This window comes from Notolabrus celidotus, chromosome 6 (genome assembly GCF_009762535.1).
Source record: "Notolabrus celidotus isolate fNotCel1 chromosome 6, fNotCel1.pri, whole genome shotgun sequence".
Lineage (NCBI taxonomy): Eukaryota > Metazoa > Chordata > Actinopteri > Labriformes > Labridae > Notolabrus > Notolabrus celidotus.
In genome coordinates, this window is record NC_048277.1 from 27,667,332 (window position 1) to 27,686,213 (window position 18,882).

The following is an 18,882-nucleotide window of genomic DNA, read 5'->3' on the forward strand; positions in this document are numbered from 1 at the left end:
AGAGGACATTAAAAAACAGATAGGTGAGATGAGAACGGACATAAACCAGAAGATGGAGGAGACCGCAGGGAAAATAGAAGCTACTTCACAGCGACTTGATGAGGCCGAAGGGTGCATTGGTGAGGTGGAATCACTCAGCGCGGATGTCAATGAGGACTTAAACCTGATGCACAAGACCCAGCTAGAATTGAAGTGAAAAATAACGGAACTTGAAGAGACGCACGTCGCAACAATATCCGGATTTATGGCATCAAGGAAGGAGCAGAGGGGACCTCAATGGCGCACTTTTTGGTAAAACCTTATTAAAAAAGAACTGGTGGAAAGCACCGACCTGAAAGAATACATCCTTCATGTCTTAGACAGGACAACAAAACACAAGCTTCTAATGTAAATGGTAATGATCTTTAACGTTTTGGGCATTAATAAAGATCTATTCCAGTATTCTTTCTGCCTTCTTAAGTATGGCTGTGCCGAGAGATTCCCACCTCGCTCCACTCGCTGACAGTCCACTTCGGACACGGCTGGTCGTTGCAGGTTTCAGAGACGGCTCGCTGGTGTTCGTTGCACTCTCTGTCCACCAGACGTCTGCCCAGGTTGTTCATGCAGTACGACTCCCTGCTGCGGCTCCCACGTCCACATGTTTTAGAGCACTGCGTTCAAGAATTTGTTGAACATGTGAAGCCTCAATAAAAATGTGTGGTCAAGTAACATGATCCAACCACTGAATGTTAATGAAATTGCAGTGAAAATCAGACATTTGATTAAATGCATGGTCATATATGTCCAAGAACAATGTACTGAATGTGCTTGGAAATAGCAATATATAATGTTACTCATCCGTTGGCTGTACCTGTGACCACGCACTGTACTGCCAGCTCTTTAGCAGACAGTCTCCATGGCAGGGCTCTCTGGTCTGAGGTTTCACAACGTCCCCGCAAGCGCTGGCCTCGATCCTGTCGCTCTGCCTCTTCACTCTGCTGTACTTCATACACTGAACATCCAGGCTGCGATATCCAGGGCCACACTTAGCTGAACATTCGCTCTTTCCAGCAACATGCCACCTGTACAAGAAGAGGTGAAGGAAAACTTATAGCTTGGATCATTCCCTGAGGGAGTTTGATTTTAGTGTCTGTGTAAGTGTGTGTGTGTCTTTGTGCATTACCTGACTTCACAGTCTGTGTTGCAGGGCTCAGTAACAGCAACAGGACGAGGTAAATGTTCACAGCGTTGGTCTGATACCTCGAGGTGATCACTCTTACGCACACAAACTGCCTTTCGCCTTCTCTCACCTGCACACACACACACACACACACACACACACACACACACACACACACACACACACACACACACACACACACACACACACACACACACACACACACACACACACACGTGCAAAAAGCAGGGACCAATCAGACATCTGGCTGAAAGTTTTCCTGCCAAAGTATCACATTTCATCACCTTTAACAAGACTGATCAGCTTTCTGACATCCAGGTCTTTATCACACAGCCTCAAGGCTTGATGTTGAGTATGAGATCCCACAAATACATCTCTGTACTGGATCCCCCCTGTGCACTCTGACCCTCTGGGAGTCTGATTAGCTTGCTCTCGAGAGGAAAATTTGAGGGGCTTAGATGGGTCATGAGCCAGGCTAAGGGGAAGGTGTCAGACGATGTGATTGGCGGGGGTCACATTGTGGTTACCATGAGGGGGATTTATATAAGGGGGGGTATGAGGTGTGAGTTTTGCAAGAGAAATGCTAATGCTAATGTGCACTGACACTTCCATGTTCATTTAATACCATTTCATTCAATACGGACACTTCTGGTTCCTGCACATTACACTTTTTCTGCAGAATTTTGGTGCAAAATCTAGATTTTATGAAAGGAAGCAGGGAAATAAATCTGTTATTTAGATCCAAAATATCTACATTACTCAAGAATCATAAATATTGTAATTTTTCAAATCACTTTGGGCCTAAAAATACCTTAAATGTTCTTATAATTTGTTAAAACAGCTTCCAGATGTAGCTTAATGTCCACGAAAAGCCGAATAAACATCACATATCGTATGTGGAGATCTGGAAGCCAAGCTTACCCTGACAGTTGCTGCTGCATTCGAGCCAGGAGCCTGAGGGATCCCACACAAACTGCTCCCTGTTTTCCTCAATGGGTATGTTGAAGGAGTAACGGACATCTGGGTTGTAGAGGTTTCCCACACACAAGACCTGTGCAGACAATGGTGGGAAACGCAAGGTCAAAAGACTTCACAGTGCTTCTGTTATTATGTCTAAGTTAATGCAGCCTTATCACCCTGTTAGAGAGAGATGAAGCCCAGCTTGTCTGAGGTAAGAAGAGGCCAAACGTCAAGTAGAGAAAGAGAAGGAGAGGGCTTCCTCCGTGTACCTGTAGAACGAGCTCCTCCTCGATCCGCTCGGTGCAGTTGATCCGCTCCACTTTCGTGTCCGAGCCGCTGTACTCGATGACGGTTCCCTTGAAGGTGATTTCCCTTTTGAACATGGCCACCACAAAGTTCCCATTCAGCAGGGAGTTGGACTGGCCATCAGATAATGCTGGAAGAAGAAACAAACTGATAAACAAGTCTAATTCCACCAGAAACAAAATAGCAGCTCAGAACCACAAATCCAGCATCAGTGAAGGAATGTTTGGTTCCTGAAAAGAGCTGGCTCATGCAGAATCAAGGTTTTGGGACTGTTGTAGCACACATTATTTGGAGCTATGCGTTAAATAAACAGTCCTTCAGTTGCTTAACTATTGTTCTGCAAAACCATCACTGCAGGGGAGGTATGTTGAAACACTGGTGGCTCTAAATTGCAGCTATTTGGAGTTAGACTGTGTGACTCTTCTTAACAGCTGACATGGCAATCCAAACAATGGAGCTCCACTGACTGCAAACACAAACAAGAACATAAACTTGTGCAGATTATACACCTATAGAAGGTCACACTTGTTAAACTAGCACATACGCCCACAAATGAACACCAAGCACCTTTTTCTTAACCTCAAACATTTTAGTTCAGACAAACAAGCAGCTAATTACAATCAGAGCGTGCATGCCAGACCAATGTATGTGATTAGGTCTCTAGATGCAGCTTTGTTTACATTTAAGTCTGTACACTGTTCAATGCCAGCTAGTCATTAGCCCTGAGATAACTCTGGGGTCTGTGGAGTTCTCACAATGATTTACAGACTCTGGTTGTTGTTTTTGACACTTTGCAGTAATGAAAAACAATTTTCAGAAACAGAACAGAATCACAGAGAAGATATAAACATGGATAAGTTCTCCTACGCAGGGTAGGGACCACCAATGATTATTTTTGAGCATGTCTTCTTATGAGAAACACCTCTGACTGTGGAGGAAATGATTTGACTTGATGTGGTTGTACATTAAACGATTTAAGCCCCTGTAAGGAGTTTTTAAGTGTTTATAAAACAGACTGATATTAATACTGATGTCTCTATATGACATACAAAAACAAACAAGATCATAAACAACAGGACTGATTATTTCCATGTAGTTATTTTTTATGCCTGAAGCTGCTGTCAGGTGATAGGGTTCAGATGAGGTAATTAACCGCACCCTGCTGAAACAACCTTTCCTTAAAGAGAGCATGATGAGATTTTTGGTTAATGGTATAAGCGCACACCCCTTATACAGAGGCTGTGATCCTCGTTGCAGAGGTCGCAGGTTCGACTCCCGACCTCTACCATTTGCGGCATGTCTTCCTCCACATTCTACTCCCCATATTTCCTGTCTCTCCAGTTATCCTGTCCAATTAAGGCAAAAAATGCCCTAAAACACAACCTTAAAAACAAACAAAAAAAGCAGAACCAAGTTCCTTACTGCAGCTTTAAGTTTGAATTGCAGGACACCAGTTACTACAAACACCAGTGTCTTTTGATTTGACTCGGTTCAATGTAACAAAGAAACCAACATAAGGTGCCCAAAAAGTGTCTGGCTGGTTTGAGCTGCAACACACAACTTCTGTCCTCCTGGACTTAACATTTACTGTATTCTCCAAGACTTCATAATCTGCAAGTCTCCGTAACTCGGCCGAGAGGTGCACGCCATTTCTCCAAAATAGTCCCTCATTTGTGTTGCAATGAGGTTGGTAGAGACTACTGCCAAATGCAACACTGAAATGATTCATAGGTGTTTGTTTAGGTTGAGATCCGTGACTATGACGAACTATGTTGATCTGTCGTCTCTGATGAACATTTATTTCCTATATATATTCTTGTTAAATTCTTGTACTGTACACCTTTTTGTTGGCTGCTGTAACTCCATGAATTTCCCCGTTGGGGAATGAATAAAGGATTATCTTATCTTATCTTATCTTATAGAAGTCATAGCAGACACTTATTATTCCATTTGAATGTTAGTTTAAAAAGTGAGACAACGCAAGCGCACATTGAAGTGCTCAAAGGAGAACGCTATTTTTTTACAGACACTTGTGAACTTTTTTTTCCAGAGGATTGCTACACTCAAGCCACAGTGTTGTGATGCTAACAGAATATAATCTATATCTTGAAACAATTTTGTAACCATAACTTTTTTCTGTGTGCACTTATCCTCACTTCTATCTGTGTAATACAACTGTAACTTTGTTTACTGAGCGACAACCGTCGACATAATTTCTGGTGTGCACTTGACAAAGCACAGATGTGCTCTCTTTGAGGTATTCCTAAGTTCAAGGATTCCCTTGGTGGGCGATTTTCCCTGAAAAGGTCATTAGATATTTGCATTTTGACCCTAGCTATCCAGAGAGGTTATATCGTAGTGCTGTGAGTAGTGAAAAAAGGCTTTCCAAAGCAGAACATTTTAAGATCTGACTTCCTGATATACTTCACGCAAGACAGAAGGAAGACATGCCTAATAAGGACAAAATGGAGATTAGAAATTTATACATAAAACGAGTAAGGTGTTGAGAGGGTTTTTTAAACTTGTCCAACAGGAAGAGGGCTTCAAAGGAGCCTCAAAGGCAAAGTCTCCTTTTCATGTCTCGATGGGTGTGGTAATCTCCTTGGGAACTTTGTTTTCTACACACTGTAACAGTCAGAGTGGTGACATTGACAGGGCATGGAAAATCCTATCCACGTTTATAGCACACGCTACCCGCTCAGTGTGCGTCTGTGACACTCAGACAACAGCAGGAATGAAGCTTCTCACAGCAGCGTGGCCACCAGACGCTGCCAGATGTGTTTCCTGACTATTTGACTCGAAACATCTTGAACCTGACTTGAACCATCTGAGAGTGAACGCCCGTCCATACAACACAGGCAAAACTCCTTTTCTGTGTCTGTCTCATTCATACATACACACACACACACACACACACACACACACACACACACACACACACACACACACACACACACACACACACACACACACACACACACACACACACACACACACACACACACCTCGAGCCCGGTGGGTCCATCTAACCTTATCCCCCTATATCCACTTTCATGCGGTCTGGGCTCCACATGCCTCTAATTAGCACCTATTGCTGCCTCATTTATCTTTCTCAGAGTTTGACACTCCATTTGCTTTCCCAACCGAACACTCTCTGCCATAACCAGATGGACCAACGCCCCTCCACGTTTCCCCCACATGCACTCAGCACAAATGACAGCTTCCTTTACTTTATAAAAACGCTTTGACAACAGTTTGGCCGATGTCTCCTTCACTAAAAGCCTCCCTGTACAACTCTGGGTCACCAAGTCTGGGTGGTTTATGGTCCTGTTAGGGGATAATGACATTGACCTATGGGCTGAGAACTGAAGGGGTGTAATATATACATCTTATTAAGTTGGACTGCTTCCACTTTGCATTTATACTTCCAAGAAAACCTGCAATTTGATACGGTGTAGCTTCAAACCTTATCAGTGCACTGACAGATGCAGAACACACACACACACACACACACACACACAGCGCACTCACCGAGGTAGTTGTCGTCTTCTGGCTTCCCAGAGTAGCTGACCTGTTTGATATCAATATTTGTGGCTCCAGCTGGGATTCGCACCACCGTGTTATAACCTGAGGTAGAAGAAAAGAGAGAGAGAGTAGAGAAAGTTACACAACTTATCAGACGTCTCAAAGGAGAGCAAAGTAGCCACAACAGCAGCCGTGAGCGTTCCCACCTTGATTTTCATAATAGCTTCACTATGCTTCACCAAACCCCAGCCAGGGAAGTCTGCTTCCAACCACCTGGGATTTCAATGTCACACTTGGAAAAATACGACAAAAAAGGGGTCCAGTCCTCTCAAATAACCTGCAGGAGGCCTTGTTTTAGTCTCAGAGGCCCGACCGTGAAATGATATGTAATTATTCCCTGGACCTACCTTTGGCCTGTAATTACTACGCCAGGCCCTGTTGTGCCATGATAAACTTACACAGAATACGAGAGAGCGAGCACGTGAATGAAAAGTGACGACAGGGGAAATGTTCAGATGAAAATAGAAAAGGAGGAAAAGTGAGGAAGTAAGGAAACTCTAGGGGCACATATTTTCTACGGACTGAAATACATCTTGTTTCTGGTTTAGGTTTCCACACACATCACTGTATCTTGTATGAAAAGGTAGGCTTGTCTTCTTTACACAACAGAAGAATGGAGCATTGGTATATCTTTCTTTATAAGGCCATACTACAGGAGCTGCCGTCTTATTTATGCTCCTCATTGACTCCTAAAGTTGTCAGTGCCTGTAATCTTCGATCCCACGGACAAATTCTTTTTGACATTCCTCAGACTCGCTCTGTCTTTGGTAAAAGTGCTTTTAATGTCTTTGCTCCCTCTTCTCTGTTTGAGCTTCAGGGTCGCCTGAAACTGGATTGTTTAATTAGATTTGAGGATTTTAAAACTAGGATAAAGGATCATCTGATCAGTTTGTGCACATGTTTTAGAGCTTAACACTGCTAATTTATAAATCAATGTAATAGTTACTTGTCACTATATGTTTTTTCCTGTTCTATTTGGTGAAACTTGTTATGCTGCTGTCTTGGCCTGGACTCCCTTGTAAAAGAGACTTTGTATCTCAATGGGACTATTCCTGGTAAGATAAAGGTAAAATAAGAAAAATAAATAAAAAGAAAATCTGTTCTATGTCCAAATTATTCATTTAGCTGAAGTCACAGCATTCAAATATTCAAAAAGGGAACATTTTGGTACCTCAGAGTGCGTCATATCTGAAAAATACACCCGGCTCCACCAATGGGAGGAGTGGCTTGAGCTTCCTCTGAGTATAGTAAACACAAGATGAGTAACAAACGCTACACTTTACAGTTTAAAAGGGTGAGAGAGCAGATGATAAACAACTTTGAATTGATATTTAAACAGGTGTGTAAGGAGATTGTAATGTTTATAGCAACATTTTGAGGATTACATGTCGGGGTGTGTCATCTGTAAAAAACATATGACAAGCAGCTGTTTGGCGTAAACACATTTTAGTATTTCTGGCTATAAGTTAAGTCCAGTAAAATCCCTAGAGCACAAGTAGATAAACAAAGGGGCAATATTGGGGGGGGGGGGATATTCCATGGTAAGGTATCGTGGTTCAGAAACATCAAGCTGTCTATCTTCTTTTTATGCCCTTCAAAATAAAATAACGCAAAGTCGATCAAGAACCAGAACAGAAAGGTGTGGGCTGGTGAGATCTGAGGGTTATCCTGACACCTTGAGCCACTCGGGGGCAGCACTTGGTTTACATATCTCACTCGCATCAGCAATGTAGATTTTTCACACACACACAAACACACACAATACCTCACATCCAGTGTAAGGTTATCACAAGCATCGTCAGGCGCAACTGTACAGGAAGCTGCTCATGAATACCATAATTAAAGGAAACAACTTGTGTCCCCAACCAATTAACCATAAAAAAGAGAACAGAATAGAGTTTCCCTGTGAGTTTACTCTTCTGTTTTTAATTGTCATATCATGTCTCTTTTCTTTACACTTGGGCGACACCAAAAAAAGACATATGAGGTCCAGAAACCGCCGACACGCCCCCTCCCTTCTGCGGAAAACGCTGTTTCCACAAGCCACCAGAGGCCTCGGGGATCCCCCAGCTTAGCCACTGACCACACACACAATCCTCCTCAACCACATAGTGACCCAGGGTTGAACAGTAAACACAGCACCCCGGGGGAAAGAAAACACAACCATGCTGCACTTAGGGGCCGCAAGGGTTTACCTCAAACATGCTTCTCTTTCTCACCAGCCAGATCGAGGACTATGTGTTAGAAGCCTGCGGAGGACAGAGGAAAACTGGGAGGCGTGAAAATAAAGTTTTTGGAGAGTTACGACGGAGTTGATGGAAAACATTTGGACTCACTGCTTAAACCTCAAATGAGGAGAGTTGTTATGAAGCTGCTCAAAGGAGGAAGTTTAGACACTTAAGTTATGCAAAAATGAAAGAATGCAATAAGATGTGGCCGGACTTGGACCTTGGATTACAAAAAAATCAATCTGGTTTGGATTTGGTCTGGTTTAAGAGGAATGAAACCAAGATTTCTTTAATTTAAAAGAACCTTCCAAATATTTCAGCTATAGCTAACTCATTGCAATGCCTAAAAAGGGCCCAAAGTTATGTCTTCAAAATGCTTATGCTGCTCAAAGACAGACACAGAATTGTTTTAATTTCAGTTTTTTGGTATTTCGACAAATCTTATTTAAGTCTTATTGCAGCTTTGATCATTCGCCCCTACATTTGGTGAACTTAAGTCAAGAATAAGACAGGAAAACAAAGAGAGAGTACAAAGACAGACAAAGAAATTGAGACACGTCAAACAGAAGAGGACAAAAGGATGACACACACACAGACAGACTCAGATGCAGAGAGAGATATCCTGCCCGGGCCACTTGTGTCCTCTTTTTCAGGGGCATCCAAGGTTTCCAGGGCTGAGGACAGTGCTTGGTTTAGTTCAGAACAACAATTGCTTCCTCAAAGCCTGCACCTCCAGCCAGCGAGGAACAGAAAAAAAAAAAAGCAGATGGATAGAGACACTAGAGCTCAGTGCCAAACTAATGCGGGGTAAACATGACAGAAGCCACACCCAGGGCTTTTATGCAAATGCTTTTGCTGTTTTCCTGCCCAGACCTAAAAGGGATTGGATGCAATCAGCAGTTGGCTCACATCGCAGCACCGCATTAAGGAGAGTTCAAAGGGGTGATGTCAGATTTGTGTTTGCTATCAAAAGACCTGACGCAGCGAGATGGTTCAGTTTATCAGTTTCCAAAGCTTTTTGAGAAGCATGTGTTTTTGCATTTTTCTTAAATTTGGCTGATGCACGCATTGTTGTTGAAAATCAAGTTAGATTTATGTAAACATAACCAGACATGACGTCAGAACCTAAATGGAGCACACAGCGTGCCGGCGTTACAGACACATGGAGTTAAAGTCTTTCTTCGGTCTTCTATGTTTACTACGTATCAGATGTATACTCTGCAGAGGCTGCTGACACGCTGCATTTCTGATAGCAACACCTTTTATGAGGACAGTTATCTATTAGTGTACCTTACATGTAATATGAGCGGTAGTACTTACCATACTGAGCATCATTGAAGGTCCCTGCCAGGGTTTTACATGACGAGTTGTCCCCGCCACACACACCGCATTTGTCGTTCCTGGCCTTTGAGTTGAGAACGTGGTCACAGCCTGCTTGCTGAGGAGACATAGAAGGACATTTAGAGTGATTTAATGTGACTTTATTAACTTTGAATGAAAAGTTTACCCTTACATGATAAGTTTTGGTTACTTTAAGTTTGATTAGGTTATGTGTTACTTGTGTTTTCTGTAAAATGGGATAATTCAGGTCCCAAATGGGCCAGAAAAAGTATTGTGTACCAAAATCAAAAACATGAAACCACTTACAAAGTAATATCCAAACACACAAAATGAACATCCACAACTATGCACAACAGAAAAACCAATAAGTTTATGTGTCAGTGAGTTTGCTTGTGTCATATGTATGAAATAAACTGACAGACAAAACTAGAGACATTTTCTTTTTAACTTAATTCTATTTAAGTTTTTTAAGCATATGATGATATTTCAAATTTTTTGGCATAGACTATATTTTGTGTTATTTTCAGTCAATGCAAATGTTTCTTAGAATTTTGTTTTTGTTATTTCATATGGTGGACTTCAAGAGCCACGTTATAGAATAAATAAAATACAGACTTCAAGAATAAAGTCTGAAATTAAAGTTCTAATATACTTCAATATATACGTTCCCCTTTCACGCCTCATCTGCAATGTGCAACGCACGGTTGGAGCAAAGTCTTGCCTCTCATCCTCCCACGGAGGTCGTAACAGAGGCGCAATGGGGAGGAAGCTGGCACTGTGCATGTGCAGCACTGTTTGCATCTACATGTCTGAGTGTGTCTATGTGGCACTCCCACTGTATGTTTACAAGCTATGCCTTGAGCGCTTCCACAACACCATGACGCGATGTGAAATCACATGCTTGGACACAAACAGTACGCCTTTTTCAGGATGCAGTATGTAAGTGCAAAGGCATAATAATGGTGCCGCTTCATTTGGCGCTGTTTCAGAACTGCAGTGTGGAAGAGGATATAAATAACTGAATGTTCAATCTTTTAGCACATCATCACCGTATTGTCATGAGTACGAGGATTCTGAATTGATTGCGCAAGACACTGAGTCTATTATGATGAAGGGCAGACTATTAGGCAGGCTGTGCACGCTTCGGTTTTTAACATATAGATTAACCGTAAACTGTAATTATGATTTCTCCCTCATGAAGTTACAACTTCATTCCTTTGGTCAGAGTTGTAAATGTTGATGACCATTTCACCCTCATTATACACTGAAAAACGAATGAAAACATTGTTAGAAAAATAAAGTAAGATTGTTTTGAACTGCACATTTTCCAACTTGGACAATATGGTCTTAGCACATGCAGGTGTTAATGATTGTGACCTACAAACACTTCACTAGAAACTAAAGCTCCATCTCTTTCCAGTGATTACAAAACATGAATAATTTCAAAGTATGAGTGAGGATGACTGTGTTTAGTGTGTAAGCCAAACTGTGTCTTTGATCCACATAAACACACATCATGATAGCGTGAGAATGAGTTCAGATAAAGCTGATGTTGATGCTAAAGCTTGTGTGTGTGTGTGTGTGTGTGTGTGCATGAGTTCATAGTAGAACAAACAGATATACCCTGCAGAGGCCTTGAACACAGATGTCATAAGTGTCTGTCCCACACGGCGTGCCATCGATGACGCGGTCCTTCAGTTGATAGTACGCTGTAGTCCCGGCAACCCGGCAGAAGAGCTTACAGCGATCCTTCATTAGTACTGGACGGAGGAAAAAGAACAAAGTATGGAACATTAAGTTTATGAGACACTTTAAATCCTGCTCAATAACAACATGAACCTCTCCCATGATGGTAAATTAAAATAAACTAATCTCCTCACTCCTTCTTGAAACCTGCCAAATATTCATCCTTTACTTGATTGGCTCACTTTGTATCTGACAGAGCACTGGCTCCAGGGTCTGGCCTGTTTGCTTGAACAGCATCAATTAAATGAATGAATCACTTGCAGTAACTTAGACATGGTGGTCTCTGCCAGATAGTAGTCACATGTAGCTGGGCAGGCCCTCTCAGCAGGGAAAGAGATATGGCTGCATGATGGAAGACCGCCAGGAGGTTTGTATGAAGGGTCTGTGTGATGCTTTAATAACACTACTGTGACTACAAAGAAGGGAACTCTAACTTAGAGATCCAAACAGTTGATTTCCCTAACACTCAAATGTGGAAGATGACATCATCAAAATATTGTTGCCATACCCAAAGTGTGGCTTCATATTCAATTGTGTAGTTGGATCGAAACAGTCTTCATTTTTTAAGATGCTGCTTCAGTTACCAAAACACAACACGCTGTAAGATTACATGTGTGTACTCACTGCCACTGTACTTTGGGACCCAGCGGACAGCAGGAGGTAGACCGTTAATGTTGAAGTGCTTGCCGTCAAAATGAGAGCACTGCTCTTCGCGGAAATCTTTCTGTCCTCGCGGACATGGCTCAGTGTTGCAGGAGCGGAACTTCATCCTGCGACCCACACAGAACTTCCCGCCATTTCTGGGTCTAAAAGTGAGATGAGACAAATTACAGGAAAAGTCATTTTAAAATAAAGACCCTGTTTGCTCAAGTTGGACTGGTGCTTCATGACTTCAAGCTCACTTTGTTTACATTTAAACCCACATTAAGGAAATAAGCTGTCTGCTTTAAACCAGGCTGAGACTAACTGAATCAGTCATGCAGATTTTCTTACTTGTTTACATCTTTTACTCAGGCATGACTGATCTCTCTTATTTTAATGTTTTTCCAGCTTTGTCATAACTGTCTGATTCGTTCTTACTCAGGCTTGTTGCAGTCTCTGTGGGTGCTCCGGGTTCCTCCACCACAAGACCTGGAGCAAGCACTGTAGGGCCCCCAGGGACCCCACTCTCCGTGGACGGGCTGCAGGTCTAGCTCCTTGTTTACACACATCCCGTGTCTGCAGTACTGCATGTGGAAAGGCAGAAGCACACATGTAGGTCTTGTTTAAAAGCATGACTGTGGCCTAGTCCTGAGGACAAACAAAGACATGGCTCTACAAGGTAAAATTAGTGCATGCACAGCTGGGAGTGGTGTTTCTCTCTGCGACTTAATCCTCTGTTTAGATCTCGGACTAAATTTAAAAAGAAATCCTAATTCCGCTTTTGTTTACCCTCCTGGAAGGCGTCCAACACCTCCAGCTGTCCAAAGAGAAACGGGAGAGGGAGGAAACCACTTGGATAAGGACAGAAATAGAGTTGATGGAAGACAGTAACAGACTAGATGTGCCATTTGGGAGAGCCAGGGACAATCAGGGAAGTAATGCAGAATGTAAGAAGTGCAGACTTACATACATACAACCAAATATATCATGTATTTTAAGGTGCTCTTTTCTCATTTACATGAAGAAAGAGTGTTAATGGAGAGGAGAAAGAAACATGTTCTGTTACAAACACAACAGATGGATCCAACTTGTGGGTTGTTAATACAAAACTTCATACTGTGGATCTGTACACAGTAGACCCTACACGAGGTAGAAAAGAAGGCGCCTGGTATCAAACTGTGTGTACCCACTAACCAACCTTTGCCAAGAAGTGCTAACACTGCTTTCATAAGCAAAGCACAGCAGGCTCATTTCCCTTTGTGTGTAACCAAATCCCTCTCTCAGTGACTAAGATATCGAAGGGTCCTGTTCGCTGAAAGAATGCGGGACAAGACGGCGTCTGTCTGGGTACGTAGCCCAGCCGTCCGGGCACACAGGCACGGGGAGCAGTGGCACCATGATAAGGAAACCCTAGAGTTGTGATAACAGGAAAACCAAGTTCATTACTGACTTCACATCAGGGAATCCCTCCTCATTGTACAGCTTTTTATCTGCTCAGGCAAACAGATTTCAACCTAGAACATGCAAGACAGGTATGCAGTTTTAGATTTAGAGTTTGGTCTGTGAAGGTGCTGCAAAAGTTCCAGGTTTTACCAAATAAGAAAAGCAAGTTCAAGACATTTAATCTCCTGCAACAGAAAAAAAAGGTCAGATCCTTCCAATGACTCATGAAAACCGAGAACGAAACCATGTGAGATCTGCTTCAGTGAATTTTGATAATTATGCTAATAAAGCAGGGTGGATATCAATCAAAGTCATCTCCTGAACAATTGCTAATCTGACCAGTTCATGCATTTACATAAAATCCACAACTTGCATACATTCCCTTAGGTGAACACCTGCAAAAGTGTTAAATCCCACTAGCAAACACATGCAAGCAAACAGGGAATTTGGCACCGCTGCGTCTTCTACCCTAGCCTTGCTTGCGTGTGTGTTTTACACACTTGTGGGTCTAATGATGGAGTGTAAAGCTTGTGCACAATGACAGACAGGTGTTAACAGCTGCAGGGTACTAACTAAACAAGCCACAAACATTTCCGTAATCCAGACCTGGTTTCAGTAATGGTCCAGGTCTGACTCCAGTGTAAATGCAAACTGAAGGCACTGATAATGCTGTTGGAGCTCTAACAATCGCTTTAGGGAGCAAGTCAAAGAAAGGGAAAGGAATGTGATAAAACATCCACATGAGTGGAAATGGTTTCCTCACATGGAGAGGGCAAACAGGTGGTGGTTCGCGTTGGTTGAGAAACATCATGCTTCGAGTAAAAAAGAGAGAAAGAATGGTTGTTTGCAGAATTTCATTTGTCTTTTAAAGAAGACTTTTTAAAGAAGTTTCCTTAGTCACAACAAAAAGATTTTCACCCTGTATAGCCCACCCAGCTTAAGAACTGTCAACCCAGACCTGAGCATCCCTTCTATAGATTCCCTCCCCTGCCACCCATCCCCCCTTAACCCCTTATGGGAAGCTTCTAGGACAACGCAGGGACCACCACAGTGCGACCAGGCTTCAAGACCTAAGGAAGTGTCAAACACAAGGCAGACTGTCTGTCAGAGAGGACCAAAGCCTGCGTAAGCCTCTGAGGCATTCCACTCCCCCCACTGGCACCCTGTGTTTACAACCGTTTTGTTTGGCTTGAAAAGGTGATGTGGGTGAAAAGAAGAAAGAAGGAAGGAGGGGTGGAAGGAAAAAAACATCTGTGTGAGATGATGTATGTATGTGTGTGTGTATGTGTGAGTATGCACATGACTCTGTGTGTAAGTGTAAGTGTGTGTGTGCACATGTGTGAATGTGTGTCAAGTGTGAGAGTGATTGCACAGAGTCTGGAGGCATCTGGGGGCCACGCTCAATTCCAATTAGCCTCTCTTTCCGAAGTGCACAAACACACCCTTGGGTGAGGTGAGAGTCAAGCTTGGCAAAGCTCAAACAAGAATCAGGACACGAGCAAAGCCTTTCCTAGAAGGATTGTCAGAATCTGAACTCAGTTGGGAATGTGGTGAGACATTTGAAGGTCTTGTGAGAGAAACCTGTCCAGCTGTGACTAGCATGTGTTTCAAATTAGGAATTTTGCAAAGACACACGCTGACTCACCAACTCATACCAGGACATGTGCATACACATACATATCACATGCATTCTTTTTTTAAGTGCATAATGAATACATATACATGAGGAAAAGCAGTCTTTGCTTTGAAATCTAACACAAGCAAACTAACTCTCATCTGACCAGTTTAGTCACCAACATGCTAACCCTCACACGTGAACAGTATCTAAGGACAGCAGCATCTGCTCTGAGCTCCTCAGCTGCCTGCTTTTGGAAGTGAGCGCCCTGTAATTGCCTGGAAACTGTTGCAGAGAGCACCTCATTTCTGAACCCAAGCCATACATCACTGCACGAATGAGAAGGCAGAGGAGCGATTTAAAAAGCCCTTTCATTTTAACACGGCCATTTCCACAAGGCATCACCTTTCATGTTGCACTGTCTTTCTCATGGCTCTGGGTTCAGAGTTCACTTTGGCCTTGGCCCTGTGAGTCTTCAGTCCTCCCCAACATGCATACTTAACAACATGGAACATCAATCCAAAAAATCTGCACAACATGGACCTCCACAGACGAAGGCTTTATACTCTTTTGAATATCTCATAACTGAACCTAGAGGCAATTTAGAGCCTGTGAAGCTAAGGTATTTCCTGCAGCACACTATAAGGGAGATATCAAATGACTGTGTTTATTATAGACCGGATTTACACTAACACATTTTTCAGTGAAGTGCATTCCATATTTCCTCTTTCCTTTGTGTTAAAGAGTGAAGATAGGAGGAAGAGAAATGACAAGAAGGAGGGAATGCAAACGAAAGAAAACATGATGCAACTGTGACCCCAACCAACCTCTGTTATTACTCTTCTGACTTTGTTTCCTTTGCTGTTTTTTCCACCGCCTGTGAACCCTCCTGCTTGTATATCTTTCCACAAAGTGTGAAGGTTGTCATTAGAGAGAATGAGTAGTTGGCTACTATCAGCTGTTCCATTCATGTGCACTTCAGAGACACTTTTACTGACAGTCTCTCTTGCTTCTCATAACCAATGTACAGTTTGGACAAATGTACCTCTGCATCTTCTTGAACTTGCCTTAAATCATATTCTTTCATTACCAATGGATAAAATGGTCATTATTTTTAATTTAAAAAATCTCTTGTAGTGTTAAAACCTCGAAGAATTATCAATGACTTTTAGATTTTTAGCCTCTCTTTTATAATCAAACCTCAATTTTTTGGGCCACTTGGGAGCAGCACAACATGGTCACAGTGTAAACTTTATAAAGTAAGTAGTAACGTTGACTACTTAATCAATGTCAGAATTACTAGTCAGTTAAGAAATTGTTAATATTTTCTATTATCGTAAGTCCAAAATGCTGGGCCACTATCTTGGCCTGTAGCTTTGGTAAATGGCTACTGCCATAATGCTATCATTGTCACGTTTTGCAAACAAAAAGAGAGGGCCCAAAATGCAGATACAAAAATTTAAGAATTTAATAACAAAACTTACTGTTTGAACAAAAACACGGGAAACACAGAAACACTCGAACACTAGGAACATTGAACCACTGGAACAGAGAAACAAGAGGTACATGCAGGTGAGGTAGAAGATGACCTGACAAGAGACTGGGGAAACAGAGGAACTAAATAAACAGAGTAATTAACACAGGTGTGGAGCACAGGAAACTAATGAGGGTAATCAAAAAGGAGGGAAACACACAAGGGCAGAAAGTAACTAAACTGGAAACAGGGATCAGAACCACAAAACAGAGAACACAAGACAAGACTAAGAAACACAAGAAAGTACAAAAAGAGAGCACATAGGGTTACTAATACGGAATAAACCGGAAAAACCAAGGCATGAACACAAGGAAAAAACTAAACTAAACATAGACTCATGACAATCATGGTTTACTACCAGGGTGTAAACAAGCACAGATGACAGAAGGCAGCCCATAGCGCATTGCATATGTCAGTATTTAGCACTGGAAAATGGAGGTAAAGTTGTCTGTAGGCTGTGTCTGGTTAAACTGGACTATAACCACTCGGTCTTAGCAATGTGTAACCAGCCAAGCCATGTGGACGTTAACCTGTAAGGAAGACTTGGGGCTGTAGGTACTAGCTCTTCCAAAGCTAGCCACACTTGGCAAACCAATTTGACATAGTTTCCCCCACAGACTCTGTGATCCCGTTTTGACTGTTCTTTTAGTGTTTTCTCACTTTTAGACGAGTGGGCTAGTTGGAATTTCAATTTCTATTAAAACAACTGGAAAATTAGCAACTTTGGAACGTCCCTGATGGCAAGTGTTAAGAAAAAGTTGCTATGGCATTGGGAGCATCCCCTACAACATGAGCATTTATAAAGAGCCTTGTTTTTTTACTCTTTTTTCTCCTTTTGTGAAATAACTACCCACTCATTTCATAATTACAAACCACATCTGGCTGCAAATTCATATTTGGCTGTTAGCTAAATTAGCTTCCGCCAACAAATAACTTAAAAATGGCTTAAAAACAGAGGAGCCAGTAAATAATAATAGTTTCTCCCTTACATAAAATGGAGCTGTTGAAAACCATCAATAATGTATGCACTTTTTTTATTAAGTTATGTGCAGCAACAGCTGTTTCAAGCAAAATGATTGCTAACAGCTATCTCTCATAGGTTAGCAAAGTTAGTTGTTTTAGAGAGACATTTTTCTCAGAAGTTGAAACAGCCTAAAAATACTGGGCTTAGATTTGTCGAGGGAGGATGACACAGAATTAATGCTTTTGTTGTTCTAGCTAGAAGTGAGGAAAAGCTTTGCTAACATGTTAGCTTTGACAACTATACACTGGTCATACTTATCGGAAGTTTTCAGTTTGGGGAGTCTCTGTTATTTTACATATTTTTACACCTTTTTAAATAAATTATTTTTTCCTGATAACATGGTTTCATTAAATGTGTATTAGTGCAAACGTTTCTGCCATCATTTATAGACAAATTATGATCATGCAAACACTTCCTCCTTCTACATGGCCAGCACAGAAAGCTCCACTCACTGGTGACCGGACACAGTAATTCCATCAGCAAACTATGAGAACACTCTAACAACAATCCTCTTGTTAGCCTGAATCTGCAGATATGTGTGTGATGATGGCAAATCAAAGTGGCAACATCCTGCAAATATACAGAGATTAGCTGAGAGTGACACTGATACCAGTCGCACAATCCCGAGTTCTAGTACAGGCGCACGCACGCGCGCATACAAACACACATACACACACATCCCAGCATCGTACGACAAGTCTGTCAGGCTGCCATGGAGCTCCAGCCAACACTCACCGCCTCCGCCAACAGACTCCATTCTGCCCTGGCTTCACTTTTCAAGACCTCACTATCTCACTCTAATTGGCTGAAACCAGAGCAGGTCGTCATTCTTTAACAAAGGAATTTTCTGGAAATCAAGAGCAACTTTCCATTTATTCACTTACACTAACCACTCAATTAAGCCCTTATTAAGAGTACCTGAGTTAGCTTTTGGGGGGGGTTTACAGAAAAGCTCAGCCAACAGTAACTGCATTGAATGAAAATGAAAAAAAAAACACCAGAATATTTCTGGTTGTCATTTGGCAACACATTATTAAAAAATGGCTTCCAAGGGAGCTTGAGTCAAACTTTTTTCATGTAGACAATAAAATGAGCCAAACCGAGAAGAACAAAAATTTAGACAACAAAACAGAACAGTTCATTCAAGCTCTGTTGCCACTTTTTCCATTTACCACCCACTGAGCGATGACTTGGTGTGGCGCAGCACAGGGATCTCCGAAAAGAGGGAATGTGGATACAGGGCCAAGTGGTTCATGGGTTTGACTTATCACTTTTTGA

The 18,882-nt window shown here is 42.1% G+C and overlaps 1 protein-coding gene across 1 annotated transcript in view; it reads right to left on the reverse strand.

Moving 5' to 3' along the window:
* LOC117814283 (A disintegrin and metalloproteinase with thrombospondin motifs 20-like) overlaps window positions 1-18,882 on the reverse strand; it is a 100,208-nt gene that overhangs the window by 42,957 nt on the left and 38,369 nt on the right. Inside the window, exons 12-21 of the mRNA XM_034685516.1 lie at window positions 12,427-12,572; window positions 11,971-12,152; window positions 11,224-11,360; window positions 9,580-9,697; window positions 5,978-6,073; window positions 2,410-2,576; window positions 2,102-2,231; window positions 1,163-1,289; window positions 851-1,061; window positions 486-650 (exon numbers count right to left, since the gene is read on the reverse strand). Coding sequence (XP_034541407.1) covers window positions 486-650; window positions 851-1,061; window positions 1,163-1,289; window positions 2,102-2,231; window positions 2,410-2,576; window positions 5,978-6,073; window positions 9,580-9,697; window positions 11,224-11,360; window positions 11,971-12,152; window positions 12,427-12,572 — 1,479 coding nt within the window. The remainder of the gene's footprint in view (window positions 1-485; window positions 651-850; window positions 1,062-1,162; window positions 1,290-2,101; window positions 2,232-2,409; window positions 2,577-5,977; window positions 6,074-9,579; window positions 9,698-11,223; window positions 11,361-11,970; window positions 12,153-12,426; window positions 12,573-18,882) is intronic.